The sequence below is a fragment of the Pseudochaenichthys georgianus genome, chromosome 13 (assembly GCF_902827115.2).
Source record: "Pseudochaenichthys georgianus chromosome 13, fPseGeo1.2, whole genome shotgun sequence".
NCBI classification, from domain to species: Eukaryota; Metazoa; Chordata; class Actinopteri; order Perciformes; family Channichthyidae; genus Pseudochaenichthys; species Pseudochaenichthys georgianus.
Window position 1 is genome coordinate 11,983,200 of NC_047515.1, and position 24,614 is coordinate 12,007,813.

The window sequence follows — 24,614 nt, forward strand, 5'->3', positions numbered from 1 at the left end:
TACAGTGTAGTGATACTGAAACAAGCTTTTGAATAATTTTGGTGATTTTGGTAACTTTATTGTTATTATAAGTTTTAATGCAGTGTTGTGCTTTCAAAATTACGCCACACATCACTTGTCTCCTGCTGGCTGCACTAAAACATTTATTGTAAAGAATTATGATTTGAAAACGTTTTGGTGAATTTTTTCTTGAGCAAAACGTTTAATAACTTCACCATTATACGGCAAGGTGCTAAGGTAATGGTCTTCTGTTGGTTGTACTATACGAACAAGTTGGGAAAAGCTTCCTTTTGCATAATTGGTGAATATTTCTTGTGTAAAATATTCAATTACCTTACTACACAACATTATATGCCACATATTAGATGGTTTTATCCAAAGCGACATTGGGCAGTCCCCACAGGACCAATTTGGGGTGAAGTGTCTTGCCCAGGGACACAACGACAAGCTGACTGCACTTGGGATGGAACCAGTACTCCCCTGATCTGTAGATCAACGCACTAGCCAACTGAGCCACAGACTCACAGTGTATTGCTACCAAAATCCATCAGCGACTTGAATACACTTGAATATCATGGGCAATTTTGCGTTAAGTATTTGACAGCGGAGGACCCTAGTTTCGCATCTAAGTACTGACCTGGCCCGACCCTGCTTAGCTTCTAGGACACATTGAGTGAGCTTTAGCCTTGTATTGTGTGAACACAACTAAATCAAAGTTTTAACAACATCTTTGTTACGATATTTTCTTGGCTCTCAACACTCCTACGGCGGTCATACAATCTATCAATTTCATTGTGTTTTGTATTATTTCCCTTCCTCTCACAAGTTCCACTTCTGAAATGTTTTAACAAATGTAGGCCTACTTGTGTCTTTAACAATATCTTTGCTATTATAATTCCTTTCCCAGGCAGTCCCCAATCCAAGCATTGACCCAGCCTGACAGTGTTACAATATCAGACAAGATAAGGGTTTTTGAAAGTGTTACAAGATCATAAGCAAAAAGTAAAATGAATTGCCAAAAATTGGTGTTTTAAACATAATTCTTTTAATCCATCCCCCGCTTCTTTGGCCCCCAGTGCAGTTCCTGTATGAGTATTTTGTCACGTAAAATATCATTGTCATCTTACGTATAAGAATATGATTTCAATTTGTGAGGAAAAGTGTCTGGATGGCTTTGGCTCAAGGAGTAAATTAATGTCTACCACTGGGGGTCAGTAGTTTGACTCCCCAGCATGTCATAAAAGAGTTACAAGATGCTTTAGACCTGTCATTGGAAATGATGGTGAGAGGGCAAGTTTAAAGGTCCCATGTCATGGCCATTTCTACTGATCATTCCATTGTTGAGGTCTACTAAAATATATTTATATTGTGCAATTTTCCAAAATCACATTGGTTTCTCATACAGCATCTCTGTATAGTATGTGTATTCACTCTCTGTCCTAAACGGCTTGTTGGACATTTCTTCATTTTTTCTCTCTATTTTTTTTCCCATGTCCCTTTAGGGGCTCCGTAGTAATGCATAATTCTCCTAATCAACTTGTGTGTTCAGGTCGATCGTGCAGGCTGCATAGGGCCTCACATTGCGCAGGGCGCCTCGCGCAGGGGGCCTCGGCTTATGAGCTCGGCTTGTGCGCAGTTCATGTCAACCGCATGAGAAATACTGATGGAAATGTGTGTGCTGTTGATACATTGCTGACAGAGGGAACTACATTTGAATACAGATTTAAGAAATATCAGTTTTTGAGCATGTCATAAGCATGTTTTGACCTGACTATATTACAAATATATTATAATAAAACAATATAGTATTTATATTATTTAATTGATTATGATTATTATTAGTAGAAGTAGTTTATTTGCATTAATTATATTAAAAACTGCTCTGGAGATGTTGTCATTTCTCCACAAAAGTGAGTTACAGGAACTGTACCCACATCTCTGGATTGCCCTCCACATTGCAGTAACTCTTCCTGTTACATCTCACAATGTCGCTTGGGGCCCCAAGTTGGCCAGGGACGGCCCTGTGTGTGTTGTTCAACCAACAGGAGACCACAACGTGATTTTTCATAACTTGTTTACATGTAGTATAACCAAGAGGAGAGCAATACTATGTGTGGAGTGATTTTACTGTATCAGGGGGAATTATTTAGTCATTTCCACAACACATCTTATGTTGATAATCATTACGTTGTAGCTCGTTGTCTAATTTACAGTTGTTGAGAGAGTTTGTTTGGGTTTAAAATCATTTCATTTTTTGGATCGAATCCATCAATATATTTTTAACTTAACCGAAATGTATCCTCAAAACTCAAGAAATAATGCAATGCGGCATGACAATGTTTCGCTCGGTTCTCTCAAATTGGGTCAGAGGTGAACAACACCTGGAGGTGCTGGGTCAACCCAGTCTCACGGCATTTCGTGTTCACCAACACGATTTTTAATCTATTGATTCGTGTTCACCAACACGATTTGCCCCTTTTTTTCGTGTTGCACAGCACGATTTTAAAAGCAATGTATTTCTACTGCCTGGAGCACGTCTTTTTCTCCGGTCGGTTCGAGGAAGCTGTGTGGTTCATAAAAAAAATGTCTTACTCAATATCAAGCCACAGTTATTGCTTTTATTTGAAATCGTATAATTTCGGACTTTTGTTGCCGTCTGTGAGGAAAATAAATGGGGCTCAGAGCCTCAGGATACTGAAATCTGTATTTTTTAAATCTTTTTTTATTTCTAATTTGTTATTCTTTTAAAAATAACACACTGTTATTTACTCACCAATAACACTCAATTATCCTTGCTTTTATTTATTGGTTTGATTCCATAATCTCGGGCTTTTTTGGCGTCCGTCAGGAACTGAATTTCAAAATAAAAATAACCGGAAACAGTAGGCATTTCGAATGATTACCCAAGATCCTCAGCTATGGTTTTAAGCTCGCTTATTGGATGTTTTAGCCGCAATGCATGCTGGGATTTGGTGTTTATATGATATGAAATCCGGAAAACATTTTAAAAGAATAAAATAATACTTAATTCCGAGTGTTCTTGCTTTTCTCTTTGAAAGTCATCACATAACGGCATTGTAATACACGGTTCGGCTGCATTGTATATTACAGATCTGTCGTAGTTCTTTATTTATAGAGCCCTGATGAGAAGACCTTTGGAAAAACTGAGAAAATGCCGCCGAAACTGAATACTTGACGTGGATCATACATATATTCAACAATTAAACAACATCTTCAATTTCTCTTCACACAATACGTCTCCTTGCAGTATCAACACTAATTCGGCTGACTTTTACATTTGATCTAATTCACAGATGGGTTATATTTACACCATAACGGTGCACAGCTGATAGAAAAGGACTGTAGTTTTTAAAGATATTACTGATTTTCTTTGAATGTAAGAATGTAAATACTGAGTCTGAAATAGTATAGCAATATGCTGTAAAATTATGTGAAAGCATGAATAAAACGTGTCCTACACTAATAATACAAAGTTATTATGGCTGTGTGTACCTTGTGTGCACCGCCTAGTGGTTAAAGCACGTTATTGAATTATTGTTTTTATGTGTTATAATATATAACACATAAAAACAATAATGTACTCTCAATATTTTTTTCATCAAATATTATTTGAATATTTGAATACAAATATGAAGAGTACATACTTTCATAGGGGGAAAGTAGAAGGTTTGTGATAGAAATATAGAATATAAAAAATCAAGAAGATACTATAAGTGATCTCTACAATAAAACAGTTTAGTGCAGGATGTACAAAGATATTAATAGGAGGAGGTGCAAAACAGAAAAACGAATTAACCTTTATTTAAACATTAAATAACAGATTAAGGTCTTCTTTTAAATAAGAAAAAAACGTTGGGGGTATCTATCTACAGATAAATATTAAGCCTGACAAAGTACTTAACGTCTAATATATTGCTTTCCTGCTATGTTAACTATGTTGAAGCACTTATTTGAACTGATAGTATACATATGAATTATACTCTTATGTATGTATATAGAATAAGAAATGTGCAGAATATGAATATGTTTAATGGTGGAGGTACACACATATTGATAGATGTCTTGTAATGCACTGTTGAGGAACCTGTGACCCAAGTGTTTCATTCATTGCATAACTACACCGTAGTTGTGTATATGATATGTCAATAAACCTTTAAAAATCTTGAAAGGGATATGCAAAATAGCCATAATATACAGTCTTTAATTAACTATTAGTAGAGAATAATGAGTAATGAATATACTTTATTACTCGTTTCCATTCATGTCAATTGCAGATACATGTTTAGTCTTCTCAAGCACCAACTATCAAATATCTCTCCTGATTGTTGGCACTTGACAATCACCTTACCTGAATTTTACTCAGGTCACGTGTAACTAAAATCTGATTTAAGGGTTGTTTATATTTCACATAATTAATCAGAATCTGCAAAGTAACTCAAATAAATGCAGTGGAGTAAAAATACCAGGTTAACCTCTGAATTGTCGTGGAGTAGAATTACAAAGTAACAATGAGCTGTCATGTGGGTATATATTAATGCTGCGCATTATGGACACAAGCGATTTTCACCCATTTATTAATTATATGTTTTACATTTGATAACACCAATGTGTTTAATACTGGCAACTTCTAATTGTGGGAAAAACGAAAACGTTCAGTAGAGACGTCCCATAGAACATTTTGCGAAACACAATAGCCAGCATGTGTAGTTCTGGGGGGGGCGTTCGATTCCAGTTTTGGATAGTCTGGCGTGGTTTCGTTCTATTTCACACAGCTGTTTGACGCTCTGTAACCTTACAGGGACTGTAGTCCTAAACGATAGCTGGGGATTATGGGTAGTGTAGTGTCTTCGGCCATCCTAAACTCAGAAATGTTGACAATCGCAATGATGCTCGAAATGTCCCTTATAGGCCTACGTCTGTTTCCGGTTATTTTTATTTTGAAATTCAGTTCCTGACAGACGCCAAAAAAGCCCGAGATTATGGAATTAAACCAATAAATAAAAGCAAGGATAATTGTGTGTTATTGGTGAGTAAATAACAGTGTGTTATTTTGAAAAGAATAACGAATTAGAAGGAACAATTTTTTTAAAAATACAGATTTCCGTATTCTGAGGCTCTGAGCCCCATTTATTGTCTGAGCCCCATTTGTTTTCCTCACAGACGGCAACAAAAGTCCGAAATTATACGATTTCAAATAAAAGCAATAATTGTGGCTTGATATTGAGTAAGAACATGTTTTTATGAACCACACAGCTTCCGGTCTCCCACGACCCGACCGGAGAAAAAGACGTGCTGCAGGCAGTAGAAATACATTGCTTTTAAAAATCGTGCTGTGCAACACGAAAAAAAGGGGCAAATCGTGTTGGTGAATACGAATCAATAGATTAAAAATCGTGTTGGTGAACACGAAATGCCGTGAGACTGGGTTGGCTGGGTGTGGGTGCTGGGTGGAGCTGGGTGTGGCTGCTGGGTGGTGGGTGTCCGATCTGATGGCTATAAGAGTCGGTCCCTCCTCCTCCCCTGTCAGCAGTCTGTACGAAGGATGTCTCTGTTCATGGATTCAGACGTGTCTTCACTCAGGCAGAACCAGTGTAAAGACGTGATGGAATTTAAGACGTTATATGGCGAACCGGAACAATGTAAAGGTTAGTACAATTATCATTTACATCATCTCCTAAACAAATTAGTTGTCATCTTCTTTTGACAGTAATATATTTCAGTTGAATAACCACACCAGATGTAAATGAATCCTTGAATCAGATAAGGGAGCAAACGATCATGGAACTCTTTCAAATTAAATAATTCGTTTTAAAAGAAATGTGGATCAATATGATATCGTTTAAAGGGAAAAGAGGGCTTCTACAAAAGCCATAGCAGAAATAAGACCGAAATATATTCTATGAAAATGTTAAAAAATTGCTTTAAAGCAAGAATAATTATCGAACACAAGCTCATATCGGCAATATAAGCCTACATAAGAGACAACAAATGCAAATTGCTTAACTAAGTTATTTATTACGTTTTTAAATATAAGTGTTTTTTCTTTGTAAAATTAAAAAAAACGTTTTATTTTGTTCTGTCTTTTACAGTTCGCTAATTTTATTTTTGTTGTATCAGCCCTTTAACTTTTAATTGTTTCCTATTGGTATAAAAAACACAACTAAGCGAGATTAAACAAATACATCAAAACGTAATAGCATATTTTTCTATTATTTTATTTTAATCTCGCCCCTTCCCTTTTGCCTTTTCTCTCAGACGGCCGCAGTGAGCGCGCACTATCCTCCCCGGAGCCGGAGCGAGCCGCGGGGCCGATGGAGGGCCAGAGGAAGAGGAAGAGGACCATCTTCAGCCGGGCCCAGCTCACCGAGCTGGAGCAGGCCTTCGCTGTGACTCCGTACCCGGACATCACCCTCCGGGAGAGGCTGGCTGCACACACACACCTTCCCGAGAGCAAGATACAGGTGAGTGTGTGTCTGCGGCTCAGCTCTGAAACTCGCCCAAAACAGAAAACAACATTTAGAAGAACAATTACTGACTGTATTGTCAGGGACTATTATTCGTTGTGCAGTTTTTAGAATTATGTATAGTCTATAACTGAATTATAATTATTGATGCATTAATGTTTTTAACCCTTCAATTATGCATCTGGTAAAGGAGAGGCTTATTTTATTTACTTGACATGCTGATGGGATATAGCCTATCTTAACTTTTATTTTTGTATTTTATATCTGTCTTGTTCTCTTTTAGCTTGTTTTATTTTTACGTTATTCTATATTCTCTGATTTCTTTTTACATGTAAGTCATTTTCTGTGTTTCTGTTGCATCTTAAAGCTTTTAATGTTATTTAAAATAATTTTTTGTTAAGGACTTTAAATTGCCTTGGGTTGAAATGCTATCTAAATAAACGTGCCTTATAGTCTTGCCTCAATCTATATTATTATTATTACGACTACTACTACTACTACTACTACTACTACTACTACTACTACTACTACTACTACTACTACTACTACTACTACTACTACTACTACTACTACTACTACTACTACTAATAATAATAATAATAATAATAATAGTTAAACCTGCAAAGTATGCATTTGAATCTGTAAGGTAAGAAGAAGTAGGGGAGTACAAAGTACAATATTTTACCTGTTGTAGAATATAGTATAGTGCTTAACATTGAGTCCTATGCACTCAATGTTAACCTTTTTTTTGTTCCAGGTGTGGTTCCAAAACAGAAGAGCTAGAAGTATCAAGACCGTTAGAATCCCCAAGTCCACCAAACCCCCCCTGGGAGGGAGAGGTGATCCCCCCACCTCCGCCTTCCTCGGCCCCTCATCCCTGGCGGACATATTCCGTCCCGAGCAGAGCCACTGTGAGGAGGTGCAGCAGATTTACTCTGACTGGATCCAGATCTACAGCAACCCTGTGTCATCGCCGCCATCTTGCTCCTCCCTCCACCAGCACCAACCCTGCAAACCCTCAGACTCTCATGTCTGGGAGGATGAGCACCACCCGCGGCAGCACCTGGGACCAGCACTCCCCGCCTTCCTTCCTGGTTCTTTCCCCCAGCCCGTCAGCAGGCAGCCTCACCCCTCAGCCTCCGCCCGCTCCTATCAGGCCTTCAGGAACTTCAAACCCCAGACTATAGCTCCATCCCCTCACCAGGCAGTGTACGGAGGCGGTGCTGCAGGTGGAGCCCACACCTCCATAGATCAGGTGGTCCCTTCCCACCATCAGCCGGTGTACTGGGAGGTGACTCAGGGCCAAGGACACCACCACCCACACCACAATCACTACCCACAAATGGGAGCTCAGACCTCCATGGGCTACATCTCAGACTTAATCTACAATGCCGCCATCGTCACCAACTTCCTGGAGCACTGATCAATCCGGTTATCCGGATGTGGAGGAAATAGCAGTTTCAGTGTCATGTTGGGAACATCCCAACCAGTTTGGAAAAATAAGACTGATATTTGTTACAAATAATATTAGCAGCAAGCAAAAAAGAAATAACCAGGAAATGTAGCAAGTAGAGAGAGTAGAGAATCTCCAACAACTTCAGACTGGAAAGCAATAGTTCAGGAAAGTCATACGGAACAACTGACTTTCTCTCTGAGACATAACTAAAATGTGAAAAGTACTGAAAAACTGTAAATGCTATTTGAAACCCAACTGATGTCCTTATCACATACTCTCTGTGTTTGGAAGGCTTGCTTTACTTGGCCCTGTACTTGGGCTGAAAAGGTGGACCTTAATCTATGAATAGAGGGGTCACAGACCCAGGACAGATAATTGAAAAGGTCAATCATGGACAGAGAGGACCCAAAGACTCTGATGGTGTGATGTACCCTGCCTTCATTAGCCTTATGTGTCTAAATATGTGTACACGTCAAAGAGGTATCTAAGTATATAAATGTGTGTTCAAATGTATACAGTAGGTGTGTGCGTATGTATTGTATGTAAATTGTTTTCTTTCATTCTACATGATAGTAAGCACTTCATGTTACCCATGATGACCCTGTCTACGTTCACGTACACTGTTTGTCTGTTTTTTACAAAAATGAAAAACAATAAAACAAAGTTTAAAAAACAAAGAAAGGGAAATAGTATTTCTGTCAGACTCCTTTTATTTCCTGTCAAACAGCTTATACGTCAGTCGTGTGTGTTACCAGATTGTTCCTTAAACACATTATGTGTTAGAATTGGACGGTTTTTAGATATTTCTGGCTCAGTTTTCAAAGTTCTAACATGCTAAACCTTCAATGCAAATGGTCAAAATAGTTGCCATTATCTTACCTTTAGACACAAAATGGCTGTCATTATAACAGTCAACAGTCCCATGCTCAGATTACAGAAAGCTATAGCATTGCACAGTCAGTGAATTACAAGTAACACACTTTTAAAACGTTCTTCTTATTTGAACTTAATTCATTCAAATGACTGAACTACGTCTGCCTTGGAAGACAACATCTGAAATCCTCCTCCTGTAGCTTCGACATAATCCCTTGCTTGGCCTCAGATATACATAGTAAACAAGTCTCTTCAATCAGGTGTATCTCCACAGGCCCTGAAAACTGCAATAATTAAACTGCTCCTAAAAAAGCATAACCTAGACGCAACCATAATGAATAACTACAGGCCAATATCAAACCTTCCCTTTTTAAGCAAGTTTTTCAACAGTTGAGTAATTTCATGTTTTTAACTGACAATTTTGATGTGTTTCAGTCAGGCTTTCGACCTAACCACAGCACTGAGACTTCACTTGTTAAGGTCTTAAATGACATCCATTTGAACACAGACAGTGGCAGAATATCAGTGTTAGTATTATTAGATCTCAGCGCTGCCTTTGACACTGTTGACCACAACTAGACCTAGACCGTCTTGAAAACTGGGTGGGAGTTTCAGCAACAGCTCTAAACTGGTTTAGTTCCTACTTAAAGGACAGAACAAACTTTGTCTCACTCAATAGGTAATTACAAATCAACCCTGATAAATATGTCATGCGGGGTTCCTCAAGGCTCCAGACCTTTGCTTTTTTATATTTATATACTACTTCTGGCTGAAATTATTCAAAAGAGCGATCTAAGCTATCATATCTATGCAGACGACACCCAGATTTATTTTAAAATTACACCGGGAGACTACTCTCCGATTAGAGCACTGAGCAAGTGCATTGAGCACATCACTGACTGGATGACTCAGAACTTTCTCCAACTGAACAAACAAAAAACTGAGATCATTGTTTTTGGAGCAAAGAAGGACCGATTAAAAGTAATCACAGAGCTTCAGTCTGCAGACTACAAAGTAACTGATAAAGCAAGAAATCTGGGTGTAGTGATGGACTCAGACCTGATTTTTAACAGTCACATTACAACAGTTATTAGGTCTGCATACTATCACCTGAAGAACATATCTAGGATTAAAAAACTAATGTCGCAACAGGATTTAGAAAAACTTGTCCATGCTTTTATTTTCAGTAGACTGGACTACTGCAATATATAGTGTATTCACAGGGCTCTCTAAAAAATCAATCAGAAAGATGCAGCTGATTCAGAACTCTGCTGCTCGAGTACTCACTGGCACTAGAAAAGTGGATCACATCAGTCCGGTTCTGAGATCATTACACTGGCTTCCAGTCGACCAAAGAATTGATTTTAAAATACTACTGCTAGTTTTTAAATCACTAAATGGCTTAGGACCGAGGTATATAGACGACCTCCTCCATCACTATGAAGCATCCAGGAGTCTCAGGTCTTCTGGGTTGGGTCTGCTCTCTGTTCCGAGAATAACCACTAAACATGGAAAAGCAGCTTTTAGTTATTATGCCCCAACAATTTGGAACAAACTGCCTAAATCATGCACGTCCGCTGAAACACTTCCTATTTTCAAATCCAGACTAAAAACGCATCTATTTGCCACTGCTTTTAATTGAGCTGCTCATACTCACACTACAGTATGCCTTTTAGTCATGTATTCTGTACCTGCTGTGTTTATTTATTTATTTGATTTCATTATCTTTGCTTTTTATGCCTGTTTTTAAATGCCATTTAATAATGTATTTATGCTGTATTTGTTCTATGTCTTTTGTTGTTTGCCTTGCCTTGCCTTGCCTTGCCTTGCCTTGCCTTGCCTTGCCTTGCCTTGCCTTGCCTTGCCTTGCCTTGCCTTGCCTTGCCTTGCCTTGCCTTGCCTTGCCTTGTTTGAATGTTATGTAACCCAAGTTACGTACATACTGTTCATTGAGTATGTTACGCACAGTGGTATCCTGAGTTAAAGCCTTGGATAGAAAACATATTTGTGATAAGCCAAAGAAAATAACGTTACCTGGAAGAAAATACATGTCTTGTCAGGCAAATTACCACTGCAGTTTTATTGTTGGGAAAACAATTTTTAGGGGACCGGGCTGGCATGTATTCAGCCATTACAGTATTAATGTAACTATGGGATAAACTTGTGAAGGGGTGAAACATCAATGGTGGTCTCTCAAACAATGCTAACGTTGGTCACTCAGCACAGAAATATTTTATTAGTTTTTTCTTGTATGAATAGATACAATATTCCCAAATTAGACTCAATGTTATCCATTGATAACAATACCTTTTCTAATACTGATAGCATAACAGATAAATGTAATGAAAGCTTTCAAAAGTCATTTGTAGTCTATAATACTTTAAATACTGACATTTATTGAAATTGCACTTTTTCTAATTTCTATTTGTGTTCTATGGAGGAAACCACAGTTGATGTTTTAATGAGAGCTGGATTCTGTTTGAGAGCAGTTTTATAAAAAATAATAATACACATACACATAGTGTTGTGATGCCCTAATAAATGTACTGTATAATGTAATATCTTATTTCCTTTGCTGCAATGTGGAGTTGTGGAATTAAGAGTGTTGTGATCACAGTCTTGCAAATTGAAACTCTTTTTGTGAAAACTGAGCCAAAGGACACTGTAAGATATGTCTATAGAGTCATATATAAGCCTAGGACTTAGTTTCAGTGTTTTTCTCGTCTCATTTTGATATTTTTTTAATAAATGTAATGTTCTTGACATGGATTCTTCTCACAGATGCCTGCTCCTGTTTTCCTGCTGTAAGCCAACCATGGCATGTTTAATGCTGCGACCCCGCGAGTATTATCTTTCAAAACATCCTGATTAAAATGATTCCTTGTGGTAAGATACCATGACAGGAATAATTATTTTCTAAATCAAAATATATTTTTCTCATATCTCTCTGTACTGTAAGTATCGGGAGCATTAGATGGATGGAGGGGGGGGAAATGAAAAATAAGAAGTAAATTAAAGCCGGAGCTCAGGGTCTATCAGCTTACAGGCTCTGTAATTCTGCCTGGATTGAAGTTTTGAAATATTACATGAGAGGTATAATACAGAGGCCAATATGATGGACAGCAGCGCACACTGTTTGTCCAGAGATCTCTGTATATCATAATCATCTTTAATACCAAATAATCTTTCAATAAACCTTTAATCCGGGTGTCAAATCTCAGATCTTCGGAAAATACTTTTTGTGTGTGTTCCAGATGTAGTGACATCTTTTAATCTTTCCGCTGATATAACATGACTTGATCAGAGGAGGATGGGAAAGTTTACCAAAAAAATATGATTTCATACGGTGAGAAGGGATCATGGAAATCAGATCGGATGTGTGGTAAGAAATAAGAGACATGGTGTTATTGTCCTGAGGGTGCTAAATCTTCTGTGTGTCTGCGGCACAGCAATCGTTTGTTTTTCAAGAATGGGATGGCTTTTTAAATCACTTCAAAACAGTAAGCACATATCAAAGACAAACATTAGCACATCTGTCAGGTGGAGTAAGATGATAAAATAATTCAAAAACAGTTTAGTAAATATTATTAGTAACTGATGCCACAGCTGGTGGATTATATGGAGGTCAAAACCAGTCAGAGTAAAAAAGAAAAGAAAAAAGAACTCAGCAGCTTTTGTACTCATCTCAGCTCTGTTGTACTGTGTCAACTACTTTTTTGAAAAACTACTCTTTAGATTGTTAAAAATGAACAATAATGCTAATTTAATATTTAATAGGGATCTTGGATATATTTTGTTGTTCTTCATTATCTGAGCCAGTGGTAGCATGTAGACGTTAAAGAGAAGAGGCCCCAAGATGGAGCCTTGAGTTCTATTTCGTCCCTACTGACCGCCAGAGGCGGTGCTTTAAGCACTGGATATGTCCATCGCGCGCATGCGCAGCTCGAGTACCAATAACAACAAAGTCACCTGTGACCCACGTGACACCGGCTATATCTGCCGGTTACATTACATTACATTACATTACATTGCATTTAGCTGACGCTTTTATCCAAAGCGACTTACAATAAGTACATTCGACCAGGAAGACACAACCTTGAAGAAAACAGAATCATATAAGTACATCAGGTTTCATAGAGCCAAACATTTCAAGTGGTACTCAACTGGCTATAGATAAGCCAGTCCTTTATTAGTATATAAGTGCTCTGTTAGCAGTTCTTTGTTAGTAATTCTATCGCTCGAAGTGGAGTCGGAAGAGATGAGTTTTCAGTCTGCGCCGGAAGATGTGCAGGCTTTCTGCTGTCCTGATGTCAATGGGGAGCTCATTCCACCATTTTGGAGCCAGGATAGCAAACCCACATGTTTTTGCTGATGGGAACTTGGGTCCCCGTCGCAGCGAGGGTGCAGCAAGTCGTTTGGCTGATGCAGAGCGTAGTGCACGCGCTGGGGTGTACGGTTCAACCATGTCCTGGATGTAGGAAGGGCCAGATCCATTCGCAGCATGGTATGCAAGTACCAGTGTCTTGAAGTGGATTCTAGCAGTTACCGGAAGCCAGTGAAGGGAGCGGAGGAGTGGCGTGGTGTGGGAGATTTCAGGAAGGTTGAAGACCAGACGAGCCGCTGCATTCTGGATGAGCTGCAGAGGTCGGATGGCACATGCAGGTAGACCAGCCAGGAGGGAGTTGCAGTAGTCTAGGCGTGAGGTGACGAGAGCCTGGACCAGAACCTGCATGGCTTTCTGGGTCAGCTGGGGACGTATCCTCCTGATGTTGTAAAGCGTGTATCTGCAGCAACGGGTTGTAGCAGCGAGGTTTGCAGTGAAGGACAGTTTGTTATCTAGGATCACACCCAGATTCCTTGCAGTCTGAGTCGGGGAAACAACAGAGGTGCCGATGTTGATTGTCAGGTCAAGAGTGGGACAATCTTTTCCTGGAAAGAAAAGCAGTTCAGTCTTGTCAAGGTTGAGCTTGAGGTGATGAGCAGACATCCACTGAGAGATGTCAGCTAGACAAGCAGAGATGCGTGCGACGACCTGGGTCTCTGAGCGGGGAAAGGACCGAATTAATTGGGTGTCGTCAGCGTAGCAGTGGTATGAAAAACCATGCGGGCTAATGACCGATCTGAGCGAGTTTGTGTACAGAGAGAAGAGGAGGGGACCAAGGACAGAGCCCTGAGGGACCCCTGTAGTTAATTGACAAGGGTCGGACTCGGACCCTCTCCAAGTTACCCTGTAAGTACGGTCTTTGAGGTATGAGGTGAGGAGGGAAAGTGCAGAGCCTGAAACTCCAAGTTCTTGGAGAGTGCGAAGGAGGATCTGATGGTTCACCGTGTCGAATGCAGCAGACAGGTCCAACAGGATGATGACAGAGGAGAGGGATGCTGCTTTGGCAGTGTGCAGTTCCTCAGTGACAGCAATGAGAGCAGTTTCTGTGGAGTGACCTGCCTTGAAACCAGACTGGTGCGGATCCAGAAGGTTGTTCTGATGGAGATAACAGGAGAGTTGTTTAAAGTCAGCGTGTTCAAGTGTTTTAGACAGGAACGGGAGGAGAGAGACAGGTCTGTAGTTTATAACATCAGACGGGTTGAGAGTGGGTTTCTTTAGGAGAGGGTTTACTCTTGCCTCCTTGAGACTGTTTGGAAAGTGACCAGAAGTTAGAGAAGTGTTGATGAAATGGGTGAGAAATGGTAGAATATCAGGAGCGATAGTCTGAAGGAGGTTTGAGGGGATAGGGTCCAGAGGACAGGTGGTAGGGCGGGCAGAGGTAATGAGGGTAAGAACCTCACTTGGAGAGAGAGGGGAAAAGGAGGTTAGTGTGTGGGTGAAAGGAGGGTGTGGTGACCCAGCGGTGAGTAAAGGTGAGTCAGAAAAAGAAGAGCGAATATCATCAACCTTTTTTTCAAAGTGGTTAACAAAGTCGCTTGACAGAAGGGAGGAGGGGGAAGGGGCTTTGGGAGGGTCCAAGAGGGTGGAGAAGATGAAAAATAGTTTTTTGGGATTGGAATAGGAAGATTGGATCTTATCTTGAAAGAAAGTGCTTTTTGCCTGAGAGATCGAAGCAGAGAAAGAGGAGAGGAGAGCCTGATAGGTTAGGAGGTCGTCATGGTGTTTGTATTTCCACGGTTTCCGCTCTGCTGCCCGAAGGACGGTTCTATTAGCACGCAGTGCGTCATTTAGCCAGGGAGCAGGAGGGGACTGACGAGCCTGCCGAGATGTGAGAGGACAGAGAGACTCCAGAGAGGATGAGAGAGTAGAGAGGAGAGTTTCTGCAGCAGAGTTTGGAGGCAGGAGTTGGAACGAGTCAGAGGAACGGAGGGCTGAGAGCACCGATGAGGCAAAGGTAGAGGGGGAGAGGGAACAAAGGTTACGGCGGACAGGTGCAGGATGAGAAGAGATTAGTTTGTTATGTTTGGAAAGGGGTAGAGAGAATGAAATGAAGAAGTGATCGGATGTGTGGAGCGGGTTTACAGAAGTAGTGCAGTTCCTTGAGAATATGAGATCAAGGACATTGCCAGCCTTATGAGTTGGTGGGGATGGAGACAGTGAGAAAGCAAAGGCGGTTAACAGAGATGTTAGTTCGTCTATCTTCCCTGTCTGGAGGTTGAAGTCTCCGAGAAGTACAGCGGGAGGGCCAGTTTCAGGGATGTGTGAGAGGAGATGATCTAATTCCTCCAAGAAGTCTCCCAAGGCGCCTGGTGGACGGTAGAGAACAACAATGGTTAATTGTATAGGATGGGTTACTGTGACGGCATGGAATTCAAAGGTGGAAGGAGCGAAGTTAGGTAGCTTGAAGAGGGAAAAGCTCCATTTGGGAGAGAGCAGGAGACCAGTGCCACCTCCTCTGCCAGTGGGTCTGGGTGTATGGGAGAAGGAATATGCTGTGGAGAGAGCTGCTGGGGTGGATGTGTTTGATGGAGTAATCCAGGTCTCAGTGAGAGCAAGGAAATCCAGGGTCTGCAGGGAGGCGTAGCCAGAGATGAAGTCAGCCTTAGGAACTGACTGGCAGTTCCACAGGCTGCCTGAAACTAGATGTTGGATCTCAGTGGAGCATGTGGGATAGACGAGAGCAGGCCGGTTATAGCGATTAGGAGATACACGGGGCCAGTGATAATTGCAAGAAGACACATGAACAGGAATGGAGAAAATACACATGATTATAGCATGAGGGGCTAGAAAAGTAAAGAAAATAAAACACCAGCGGCAATTAGCTCAATCAGAGTAGGATTTGCCTCCTCTTTGCCACCTTCGTGACTCCCGCAGGACTCCAATGTCTTTGTCAGTCTTAGAGACTCCCGCAGGACTCCAATGTCTTCGGCTGTCTGACGCTGAAGCTGACGCTCCAGGAAAGAGCTACCTAAAATGGACGCCTGATTGCTGATTTCTCACAGCTGTGGGGCCACGCCCCTCTAATTAGTTAACTCTCTACAGCTGATGGGCGACAGCAGAGTGTCCCTGCCAGGGGCGTCGCCTGGACCTGGAAACATTCGGGGCTTAGCCCACAGTGGCGGCGCTACAGTAACATTTTCTACTGCAAGACTCCCCACACGCACATACACAATTGCGCCATCTGGTGTCACAAACGTGTGCCTGCATTAGCTTTGTTACGGCAATGGATTGTGGGAGATTCTCATAGCAGGTGAGGATCTCTTGAGAGTAAGGTGCCTGTATTATCTCGGTGGACAAAATGTATGTTTTTATTTTATAAGGACAATAATGTACTGTTGTGTTTGTTTAGTTTAATGTTAATTGTTGTTTCCCCGACTCAGACTGCAAGGAATCTGGGTGTGATCCTGGATAACAACCTGTCCTTCACTGCAAATATCGCTGCTACAACCCGCTGCTGCAGATACACGCTTTTCAACATCAGGAAGATACGTCCCCAGCTGACCCAGAAAGCGACGCAGGTTCTGGTCCAGGCTCTCGTCACCTCACGCCTAGACTACTGCAACTCCCTCCTGGCTGGTCTACCTGCATGTGCCATCCGACCTCTGCAGCTCATCCAGAATGCAGCGGCTCGTCTGGTCTTCAATCTTCCAAAATTCTCCCACACCACGCCGCTCCTCCGCTCCCTTCACTGGCTTCCGGTAACTGCTAGAATCCACTTCAAGACACTGGTACTTGCGTACCATGCTGCGAATGGATCTGGCCCTTCCTACATCCAGGACATGGTTAAACCGTATACCCCAGCACGTGCACTTCGCTCTGCATCAGCCAAACGACTCGCTGCACCCTCGCTGCGAGGGGGACCCAAGTTCCCATCAGCAAAAACACGTGGATTTGCTATCCTCGCTCCAAAATGGTGGAATGAGCTCCCCATTGAAATCAGGACCGCAGAAAGCTTACACACCTTCCGGCGCAGACTGAAAACTCATCTCTTTCGACTCCACTTCGAGCGATAGAATGACTAACAAAGAACTGCTAACAGAGCACTTATATACTAATAAAGGACTGGCTTATCTAAAGCCAGTTGAGTAGCACTTGAAACGATTGGCTCTTTGAAACCTGATGTTCTTATATGATTCTGTTTTCTTCAAGGTTGTGTCTTCCTGGTCGAATGTACTTATTGTAAGTCGCTTTGGATAAAAGCGTCAGCTAAATGCAATGTAATGTAATGTAATTGTTTAATGCTCACAGTCACAGGAACATGTTTTTTGTGTGATTGGCTATTTGTTTTATATGATTTATCAACGTGATCATCAATAGCTAATCTGAGCACCAGAACCCAGCTCACGTGTCCTTTTATGCTGTCCATTGAAATGCAGGTATGTGAGTTTTGTACACCAGTTTATTTATGTTTAATGTTTCACATTGCTCCACATGATGCCTTGACTACAAAGTCTTCCATGTTTCTACGCTTCTTCCTCTGCGTCACAGTTTCGGGAATATCAAGATCATTGCACTGGGCCTTGGTCTTGTTATAGACCTCATGTGCTTTCTCGTTTCTTCGGTAACTTTTCAGTGTGTTCTCAACTGCTGTTTTGTAATCTACTGCCTGCACCAAGTCAATTGTTTCTTTCTGCAGGTATTTGTTCAGGCCCTGAGTGGTTGAGAGCAGTGTCTGGAACATCACAGCATGTAGATGGTACTGCATTTTCAAAGCTTGCTTTCCAGTCCCTTTGCTAGAGGGGCTGAAAGGCTCCCTAAATTCTTGATCAAAGCAGGGAGGTTGTTGACATGCCCAGCGAACAAGTTGTTTGTCCCCTACCTCTAGCTGTTTCTGAAATGTTTGCAATCTCTGATGGTGGACAAGAGATGTGGAGAAGAAAGAGTAGAGACACTCCAGTAGATCAATGCAGGTATGTGAGTTTTGTACACCAGTTTGTATAAGTTTAATGTTTCACATTGCTTGTGAAAAATATACTACCACTATACGATCACTGATGTTTTGTTGTTGACTGGACACTTATTTTGTAAAAGAGATAGCATGTGAGGATCTCTTAAGCAATGCAGCTCACGTGTCCTTTTTATATGCTGTCCATTGAAATGCAGGAAAGTAATCACCAGCTCTGAGTGATCTGTTGCCGAGGGGACACTACACCGGAGTTACATAAACAGAGATAAAGTGCTATTTTGGGGAAAACTCACCTCCTCTGGGGTCCCCCAGGAAGATTTTTTTTAAATACTGAAGTTAAAAGCATCAATCTTGTGCACTTTGAGAGCAACATCAAGAGATATGGATACATCTCTCAACACCCAGATGTCAACAAGAAATCAAAGAATCAGAATCAGAAACGGGTTTATTATTTAAAAACACTTCATTTTCCAATTAAATCATAAACTATGTCAAATTAATAGAAGTTGTTAGTAATCAGATTAAACAGAAAAAAGGGATGGAAGGAGGAAATAATAATCCCTCATCTCTTGCTATTTGCGGTTGAAATGATCTCTTTTGCTGGCCAAACATGCTGGATGGAAAGCAGTGATGTCTCACTTGCCTTGGCCCTGTATCTGCAGTCCCTAAATCAGTCATGTTACCCATTGACTCTTGTCTGTTCTGGTGTTCCTGTTCATTGTTGTCTCCATTGTCGTTCTTGCCTGTTGTATCTCCTTCTTGTGTGTCCCTTTCTCCTGTTCTCCTTTCTTCATCCTCTACTCTGTTTGGCTCATCTGTGATGACTGTGGGTAAACACAAACAAGTATGTAAGTCAATCAGTTTCCAGCTCTGTCAAATAAATGAATTTCAAGATACACACATTTGTCTTCATTAAAATGAGTGTCACCACACTGTCACAAAATGTAATACTAACCAATTGAAAATAGTTACATTTACATTGGAAACCTCTTGTAGATATCACTGTTAGAGTAGTTATCTGCCAATAGGACAGAATCATTCCTATACAAATGCAGTTTGAGTAATTCACTTAATATATTTACTTAAAACTTTAATATAGTCATTTTCACTTAATACTCTAATATAGTCATATTTCTGCATTCAACACTAAGGAAAGCTGTACAATTTGACATGATAATGAGGAAAAAGGCCTCCGACAATGCAGATCATTTTTTGATCATATCAATTTTAAGATGCGGGTCAAGGCTTAATATCTGGGAGCATAGTGTCCCTTGCCCCTTTCATGAGCCCCACTGGATTGGCTTTGATCTAGGAATAGATATAGGAAATATGAGTGAAGTATAAATTGATCTAAATTACTTAACGTAACAAGTTAACCTTCTTCTTGGATGCAGCTATGTATCAAATCAAGTCATTTTAAGAGTGCATTTAACGTGACAGACAGACAAAAAGTCCTCAGTCTAATGGAATAATCCACGAGCTCAGCCAATGAACCTAGCGATGCGAACATGGTAGTCCAGGAATGATAGTTTGATAAATTTGAGTTTGATATACTTTATTAATTCCCGTGGGGAAATTGTTTGTAGCTGGAGTTGGCTGATAAACGCTGCTAGTCAATGTTGATTCGATGGTCAACTCTGTTCCCAGATAGTAAAACCTCTCACAAATACTGCGCATATAACGCAAATACCTCGGACTTAGTGATGTATTAAGACATATGACAAAACATGACATAAAACAAGCATACAGCACTGTTTAGAATCCATTTGGTCTGGTTTAGCGCAACCATGTAGGCGGCCATCTTTCACTTCTGTTGACAATATGCAGCTACCCAATTGGTGTAGCACGATCACGTGACGAACCGTGGCACTACTTTGGACCACGATATTATTACGCTTTGAAGGGACTAGTTCAGCCAATAATTACGTGCCTAGAAGAATTGGCAGGAATTTTAGCGACGAACTTTTTTTTGGTGGATAAGCATGACTCGTTCTTTTTTATGAACTAAAGATTGTGTAGTTCCACTTCTGTGGAGCGGGATTTCTTTTCTAGAGGACTTTTCGAGGTTCACCTTGCGGCCTAGTAGGAGCAACTCTTGATTTTGCCCTGGCGGCACTAAAGGAGGTTATGCCCTCTAACCAGTGGCTGCCCCACTGGGTTGTCGATACCATCTCACAGGCTTACGGGGCCAGTGGCCGCCCCCCTGCCATCGGGCTGAGATGCCACTCTACAAGGAGCATGCTGATATAGCCGGTGTCACGTGGGTCACAGGTGACTTTGTTGTTATTGGTACTCGAGCTGCGCATGCGCGCGATGGACATATCCAGTGCTTAAAGCATAGAACCGTAGTTACAGAACCGTAGTTACAGCCGTAACTATCGGTACCCCACATGTCATATTTGTCAACTCAGATGTGTATTTACCTATAGAAACAAAGTTGTTTCTGTCCTTTAAGTAGGATTCAAACCAATTTAGAACTGTTTCCAAAAGTCCCACCCAGTTTTCCAGTCGGTCTAGTAATATGTTGTTGTCAATAGTGTCAAACGCAGCACTGAGATCTAATAATACTAACACTGACGTTCTGCCACTGTCTGTGTTTAAGTGGATGTCATTAAAGACCTTTACAAGAGCAGTCTCAGTGCTGTGGTTTGGACGAAAGCCTGACTGGAACACATCGAAACAACTATTTAAATGCAAGAAATTACTCAACTGTTGAAAGACAACTTTTTCAATGATTTTACCTAGAAATGGCAGGTTTGATATGGGCCTGTAATTGTTCATTACTGAAGCATCTAGATTATTCTTTTTTGTCCAAATACAACTCTCTTTCTGTTCTCAAATGTTTCAGACGTTTCACCATGGTGCAAAGAAAATGCCTATAATCTGGCATAATTGATATTTTCTCTTTTTTTGAGATAAGTGTATTTTTATGCATGGTCCTTGTTCAATAAAGACATTTCAATCAGGAGAGACTTCATTTGTTTAAACAACATTTATTGACACATGTCATATGATAAATGTTAAGTCTTTGGCGATTTGCCCCCGATCCTGAAATCGTATATCTAAAGGGGGAAAAGCAGTTTGAGTTTATAGGGAACCCCCCGGGGTCTACACTGGTGATGATGCTGAAGATTTGGATTTGATGAGGAGATGGGATGAAGAGGAGGTGTGATGAGGTCTTTGGATTAGCTCTCCTGGCACTGGATATGATGAAAGGAGGTGGATGGGGAGGAGGCGGGCGGCAGCATGAAAACCTGAAATCACATCTGACAGGTCAGGTAATTGGCTGCTGGAGAATGAGGTGAACTGTAATAGGTTAAAGAGAACACCTGTGATGAGCTGATTATATGCAGCTGCGGAGTGAATGTATATAGTCTTCCTGAAAGAACTTGCGCTGAGCTTCATTTGTTAGGTAGGTTTAAAGTATATAAGTAGTGTTCAATAATATTTTCTGGAGCTATAGTTTAAAGCAGGGGTGTCAAACTCAATTTCATCGCGGGCCACATTGGAATTACGGTTGCACTCAAAGGGCCGGTTGTAACTTTAAGACTATATCAATATTTAATATATATAAAATGATGTATTATATTACATTATTTCCTCTGCATTGGAATATTATCGGAAAGGGTAATAACTTCATAATTAACTACGTCTGAAAGCAGAAGTCTGGGGAAAATAATTGCAAGTCGCTTCGGTGAGAATGTCACAAAATGATTTCAAAAGAAAAGCCAAATTCTAAGAAAAAAGGCTTATTTTGAAGAAAAGAGTCAAATTCTGATAAAATAAGTCAACGTTTGAGATGCATTGTGGGACATGTAGTTTATGGACAATGTGCTTCTGTAAGCGGCATGTAACCATATAATAAACATATTATATTCTTTGCAAGCTCTTGTAGGGCCACATCAAGTGAATAGGCCTGTGACAAACAGCCAAAAAGGGCTTTAGTTTTCGAGATACCGCTCCCGGAGTTAGGACAAAACACAACTTACTTTTTCCTCATCTCTAAGGCCTCCCATACATGAAATGGATTGTTGTATACAAATATTTTACTGCAAAAGTGGTGAAATTGATATATAAAGTTAGACACCCCAAACTAAAAATAAAGCCTGGCCGTATGGGGGTTGAGGCATATAAACTCATGTAGATTCACAATGGAATGTCTGATAGGTTTAAAACTTGGCATACCTGAGGTCAGGACATCCCTCTGCATTATAGAAAAGACTGAATGTCAATATATTACTGTAAATTGGAGATACAGTCATTTGAACACATACCTACAATAGGCGGAAATGTAAATCTATGTAGAATGTTCTCTTTACTTTGTAGTGACTCTGACATGGATTGCCATAGCAACACATATGAGGGCTTGTTGGAAAGGTGTGGTTCTACTGAATCAGCAATAATAATTGTGTAAAGGTAGCTTACATACTCATGGAGTTATGGCACTAAACGTATAAGGTGTCCCAAATGGGGAAAATATGAAATAGTCCTAATTAAATCTATAGTATCACCAATTAATTTTATTTTGACTTCACTTATCAGGGGTGGAAAATATTAACAAATCATCTTGAGTAGAAGTCCCTAAAAGGTATGACAACTTGAGAATTGTTAATAATAATAATAATAATAATAACCCATACTTTTTTTAAGTAAAATATTGCAACTTCAACATTAGTGCAGAGAAAATGCAGGCCTAAAATGCAATAGAACTACTAACGAAGTAGTAGTTGGACATCAGCTCGTCGCGGGCGATGTTGGTGGTCAGAAACTGATCCACTACGAACTGCAACACCTTGATTGTACTCTCAAGAGGACCATAAGGATACTCATCCACTTCCTGATAGGGCAGAACGTGATGGTACTCCCGGTCGCTCTAGCAGTAGGCGCGCAAAACCTCCGGCCACGTCATGCCGTCGATAAAATACAGAGTGGAGTTGACGCTGTCTTTAGGTCGGCAAGGGCAAACGTGGTGTTGGAGGTGTCTTCTTCACGTAGGATGACCTTCAAGAGGGCAATATGTGTCTCTGCTCACATTGTTTATCGACGGCCCAGCAACTCAAGCTTATGCTCCTCATAACAGCAAGTCATTCAGCTCTGTAGAGAATCAAGAAGTTATACTACAGTATTTGACTCCACCTGCTTTATCTGCATCTCATTGCCTTCGTGGGTTTCTTCACAAACTGACAGGTAAATCATTGCAAATATTTTTGGACTGTGAAAAGATGGGACATTGTCAAATAAAATGGCTAATTAGCTAACTGGAAAGTGACCTAGCTTAATGTTTCATTAATGTAACAGAGCCTGTCCAGTAGCCTATATTCACAATAGACTATGTTTCTCCTGGCTTAATTAGTATCACTGGTAACTGTACAAATTCTGAAGTGTATCTTTTTTCTTTTTTTTCAATTTTACCAGAATGGAGAGTGATGTACAAACAGTGGATACAAATCGTTGTATCATCTGTGGTAAACATTTTGAAAAAGGGAAGAAACAAGATCCATATGTCAAAAATCCCACAGCAGAAGGCCTCCAAGCTCCAACGTATACTAAATGTTGCTCAACAGAGAGATGATGATGTTCATAAAACTCTCTCTCCATATACAGATGATATACTTTCGTTTAAAATAAAGGTATCATATCATCGATCATGTAGAGCTTTAAAGGTGACATGTCATGCTTTTCCAGTTATTACCCATCCCCTTGTGTGTTATGAAGGTTTTTATGCATGTAAACGGTGTGCAGAGTCAAAACCCTCAAAGTACACCCTGTAGGGAGTAAAACTCTAAAACAGAAAATACCTCCCCAAAACACCTAGTTGGAGATACGTCATAGTCCATTTGATTCTTCCGGGTACATCATGATGTCATGTCGTCCCCGGAACGAAATGGACCAATCCGTGGAGCCGTTACGTTACGTCCGCCGAGCCGTTACGTTAAGACCCCGCTGATTGGTCCAAATTGACCAATGCTGCGGAGCTCAGCGCGATTCACAATGTCCCGACTGGTCCCGACCAATCGGAGCACACTGGGCTCACAGGGAGGGGGGGGGGCAAGAGCTGCAACGAGCCGTTTAGTGGAGAGAGTGAATACTGCTGAATACACATACTTTACAGAGATGCTGTATGCGAAACCAATGTGAGTTTGAAAAATTGCACAATGTAAATCTATTCTAGTATACCTCAACAATGGAATTATGATCAGTGGAAATGGCCATGACATGGGACCTTTAATGTGAACTTGCTGAAGAGAGTATATGCACAATTCTTTTTGTGCAGTAATATGATAGAAACAAAAATGTGCTGCATTAAATTGCTGACAAAAAGGCCTGCCAATTATTTTAAGTAACTAGGTCATGAATTCAGGAAAGATACATTGTTGAGTTTTTCAATTGTAATTTTAGCTTGCACATTTCAGAACAACAAGGCGAGGGCCATCTGCTTCCAAGAAGGCAGAATCTCCATGCTCAATAAACCAACACTTTGCAACTCACACAAAAACAATCTAAAGGATA

At 40.6% G+C, this 24,614-nt stretch overlaps 1 protein-coding gene across 1 annotated transcript; it reads left to right on the forward strand.

The window, feature by feature from the left end:
• The first annotated feature begins 5,563 nt into the window (after positions 1-5,563).
• On the forward strand, positions 5,564-7,908 carry sebox (SEBOX homeobox). Its single transcript, XM_034096846.1, has 3 exons — positions 5,564-5,666; positions 6,277-6,482; positions 7,243-7,908. Exons 1-3 carry the CDS (start codon positions 5,564-5,566, stop codon positions 7,906-7,908), a joined length of 975 nt encoding a protein of 324 aa, XP_033952737.1.
• The last annotated feature ends 16,706 nt before the right edge of the window (positions 7,909-24,614 follow it).

Bases quoted from the DNA above. Each gene is read 5' to 3' on its own strand.
- sebox (XM_034096846.1), top strand. From the start codon at position 5,564: ATGTCTCTGTTCATGGATTCAGACGTGTCTTCACTCAGGCAGAACCAG. The intron at 5,667-6,276 runs GTTAGTACAATT...CTTTTCTCTCAG, and splicing joins CGAACCGGAACAATGTAAAG to ACGGCCGCAGTGAGCGCGCA. The intron at 6,483-7,242 runs GTGAGTGTGTGT...TTTTTGTTCCAG, and splicing joins TTCCCGAGAGCAAGATACAG to GTGTGGTTCCAAAACAGAAG.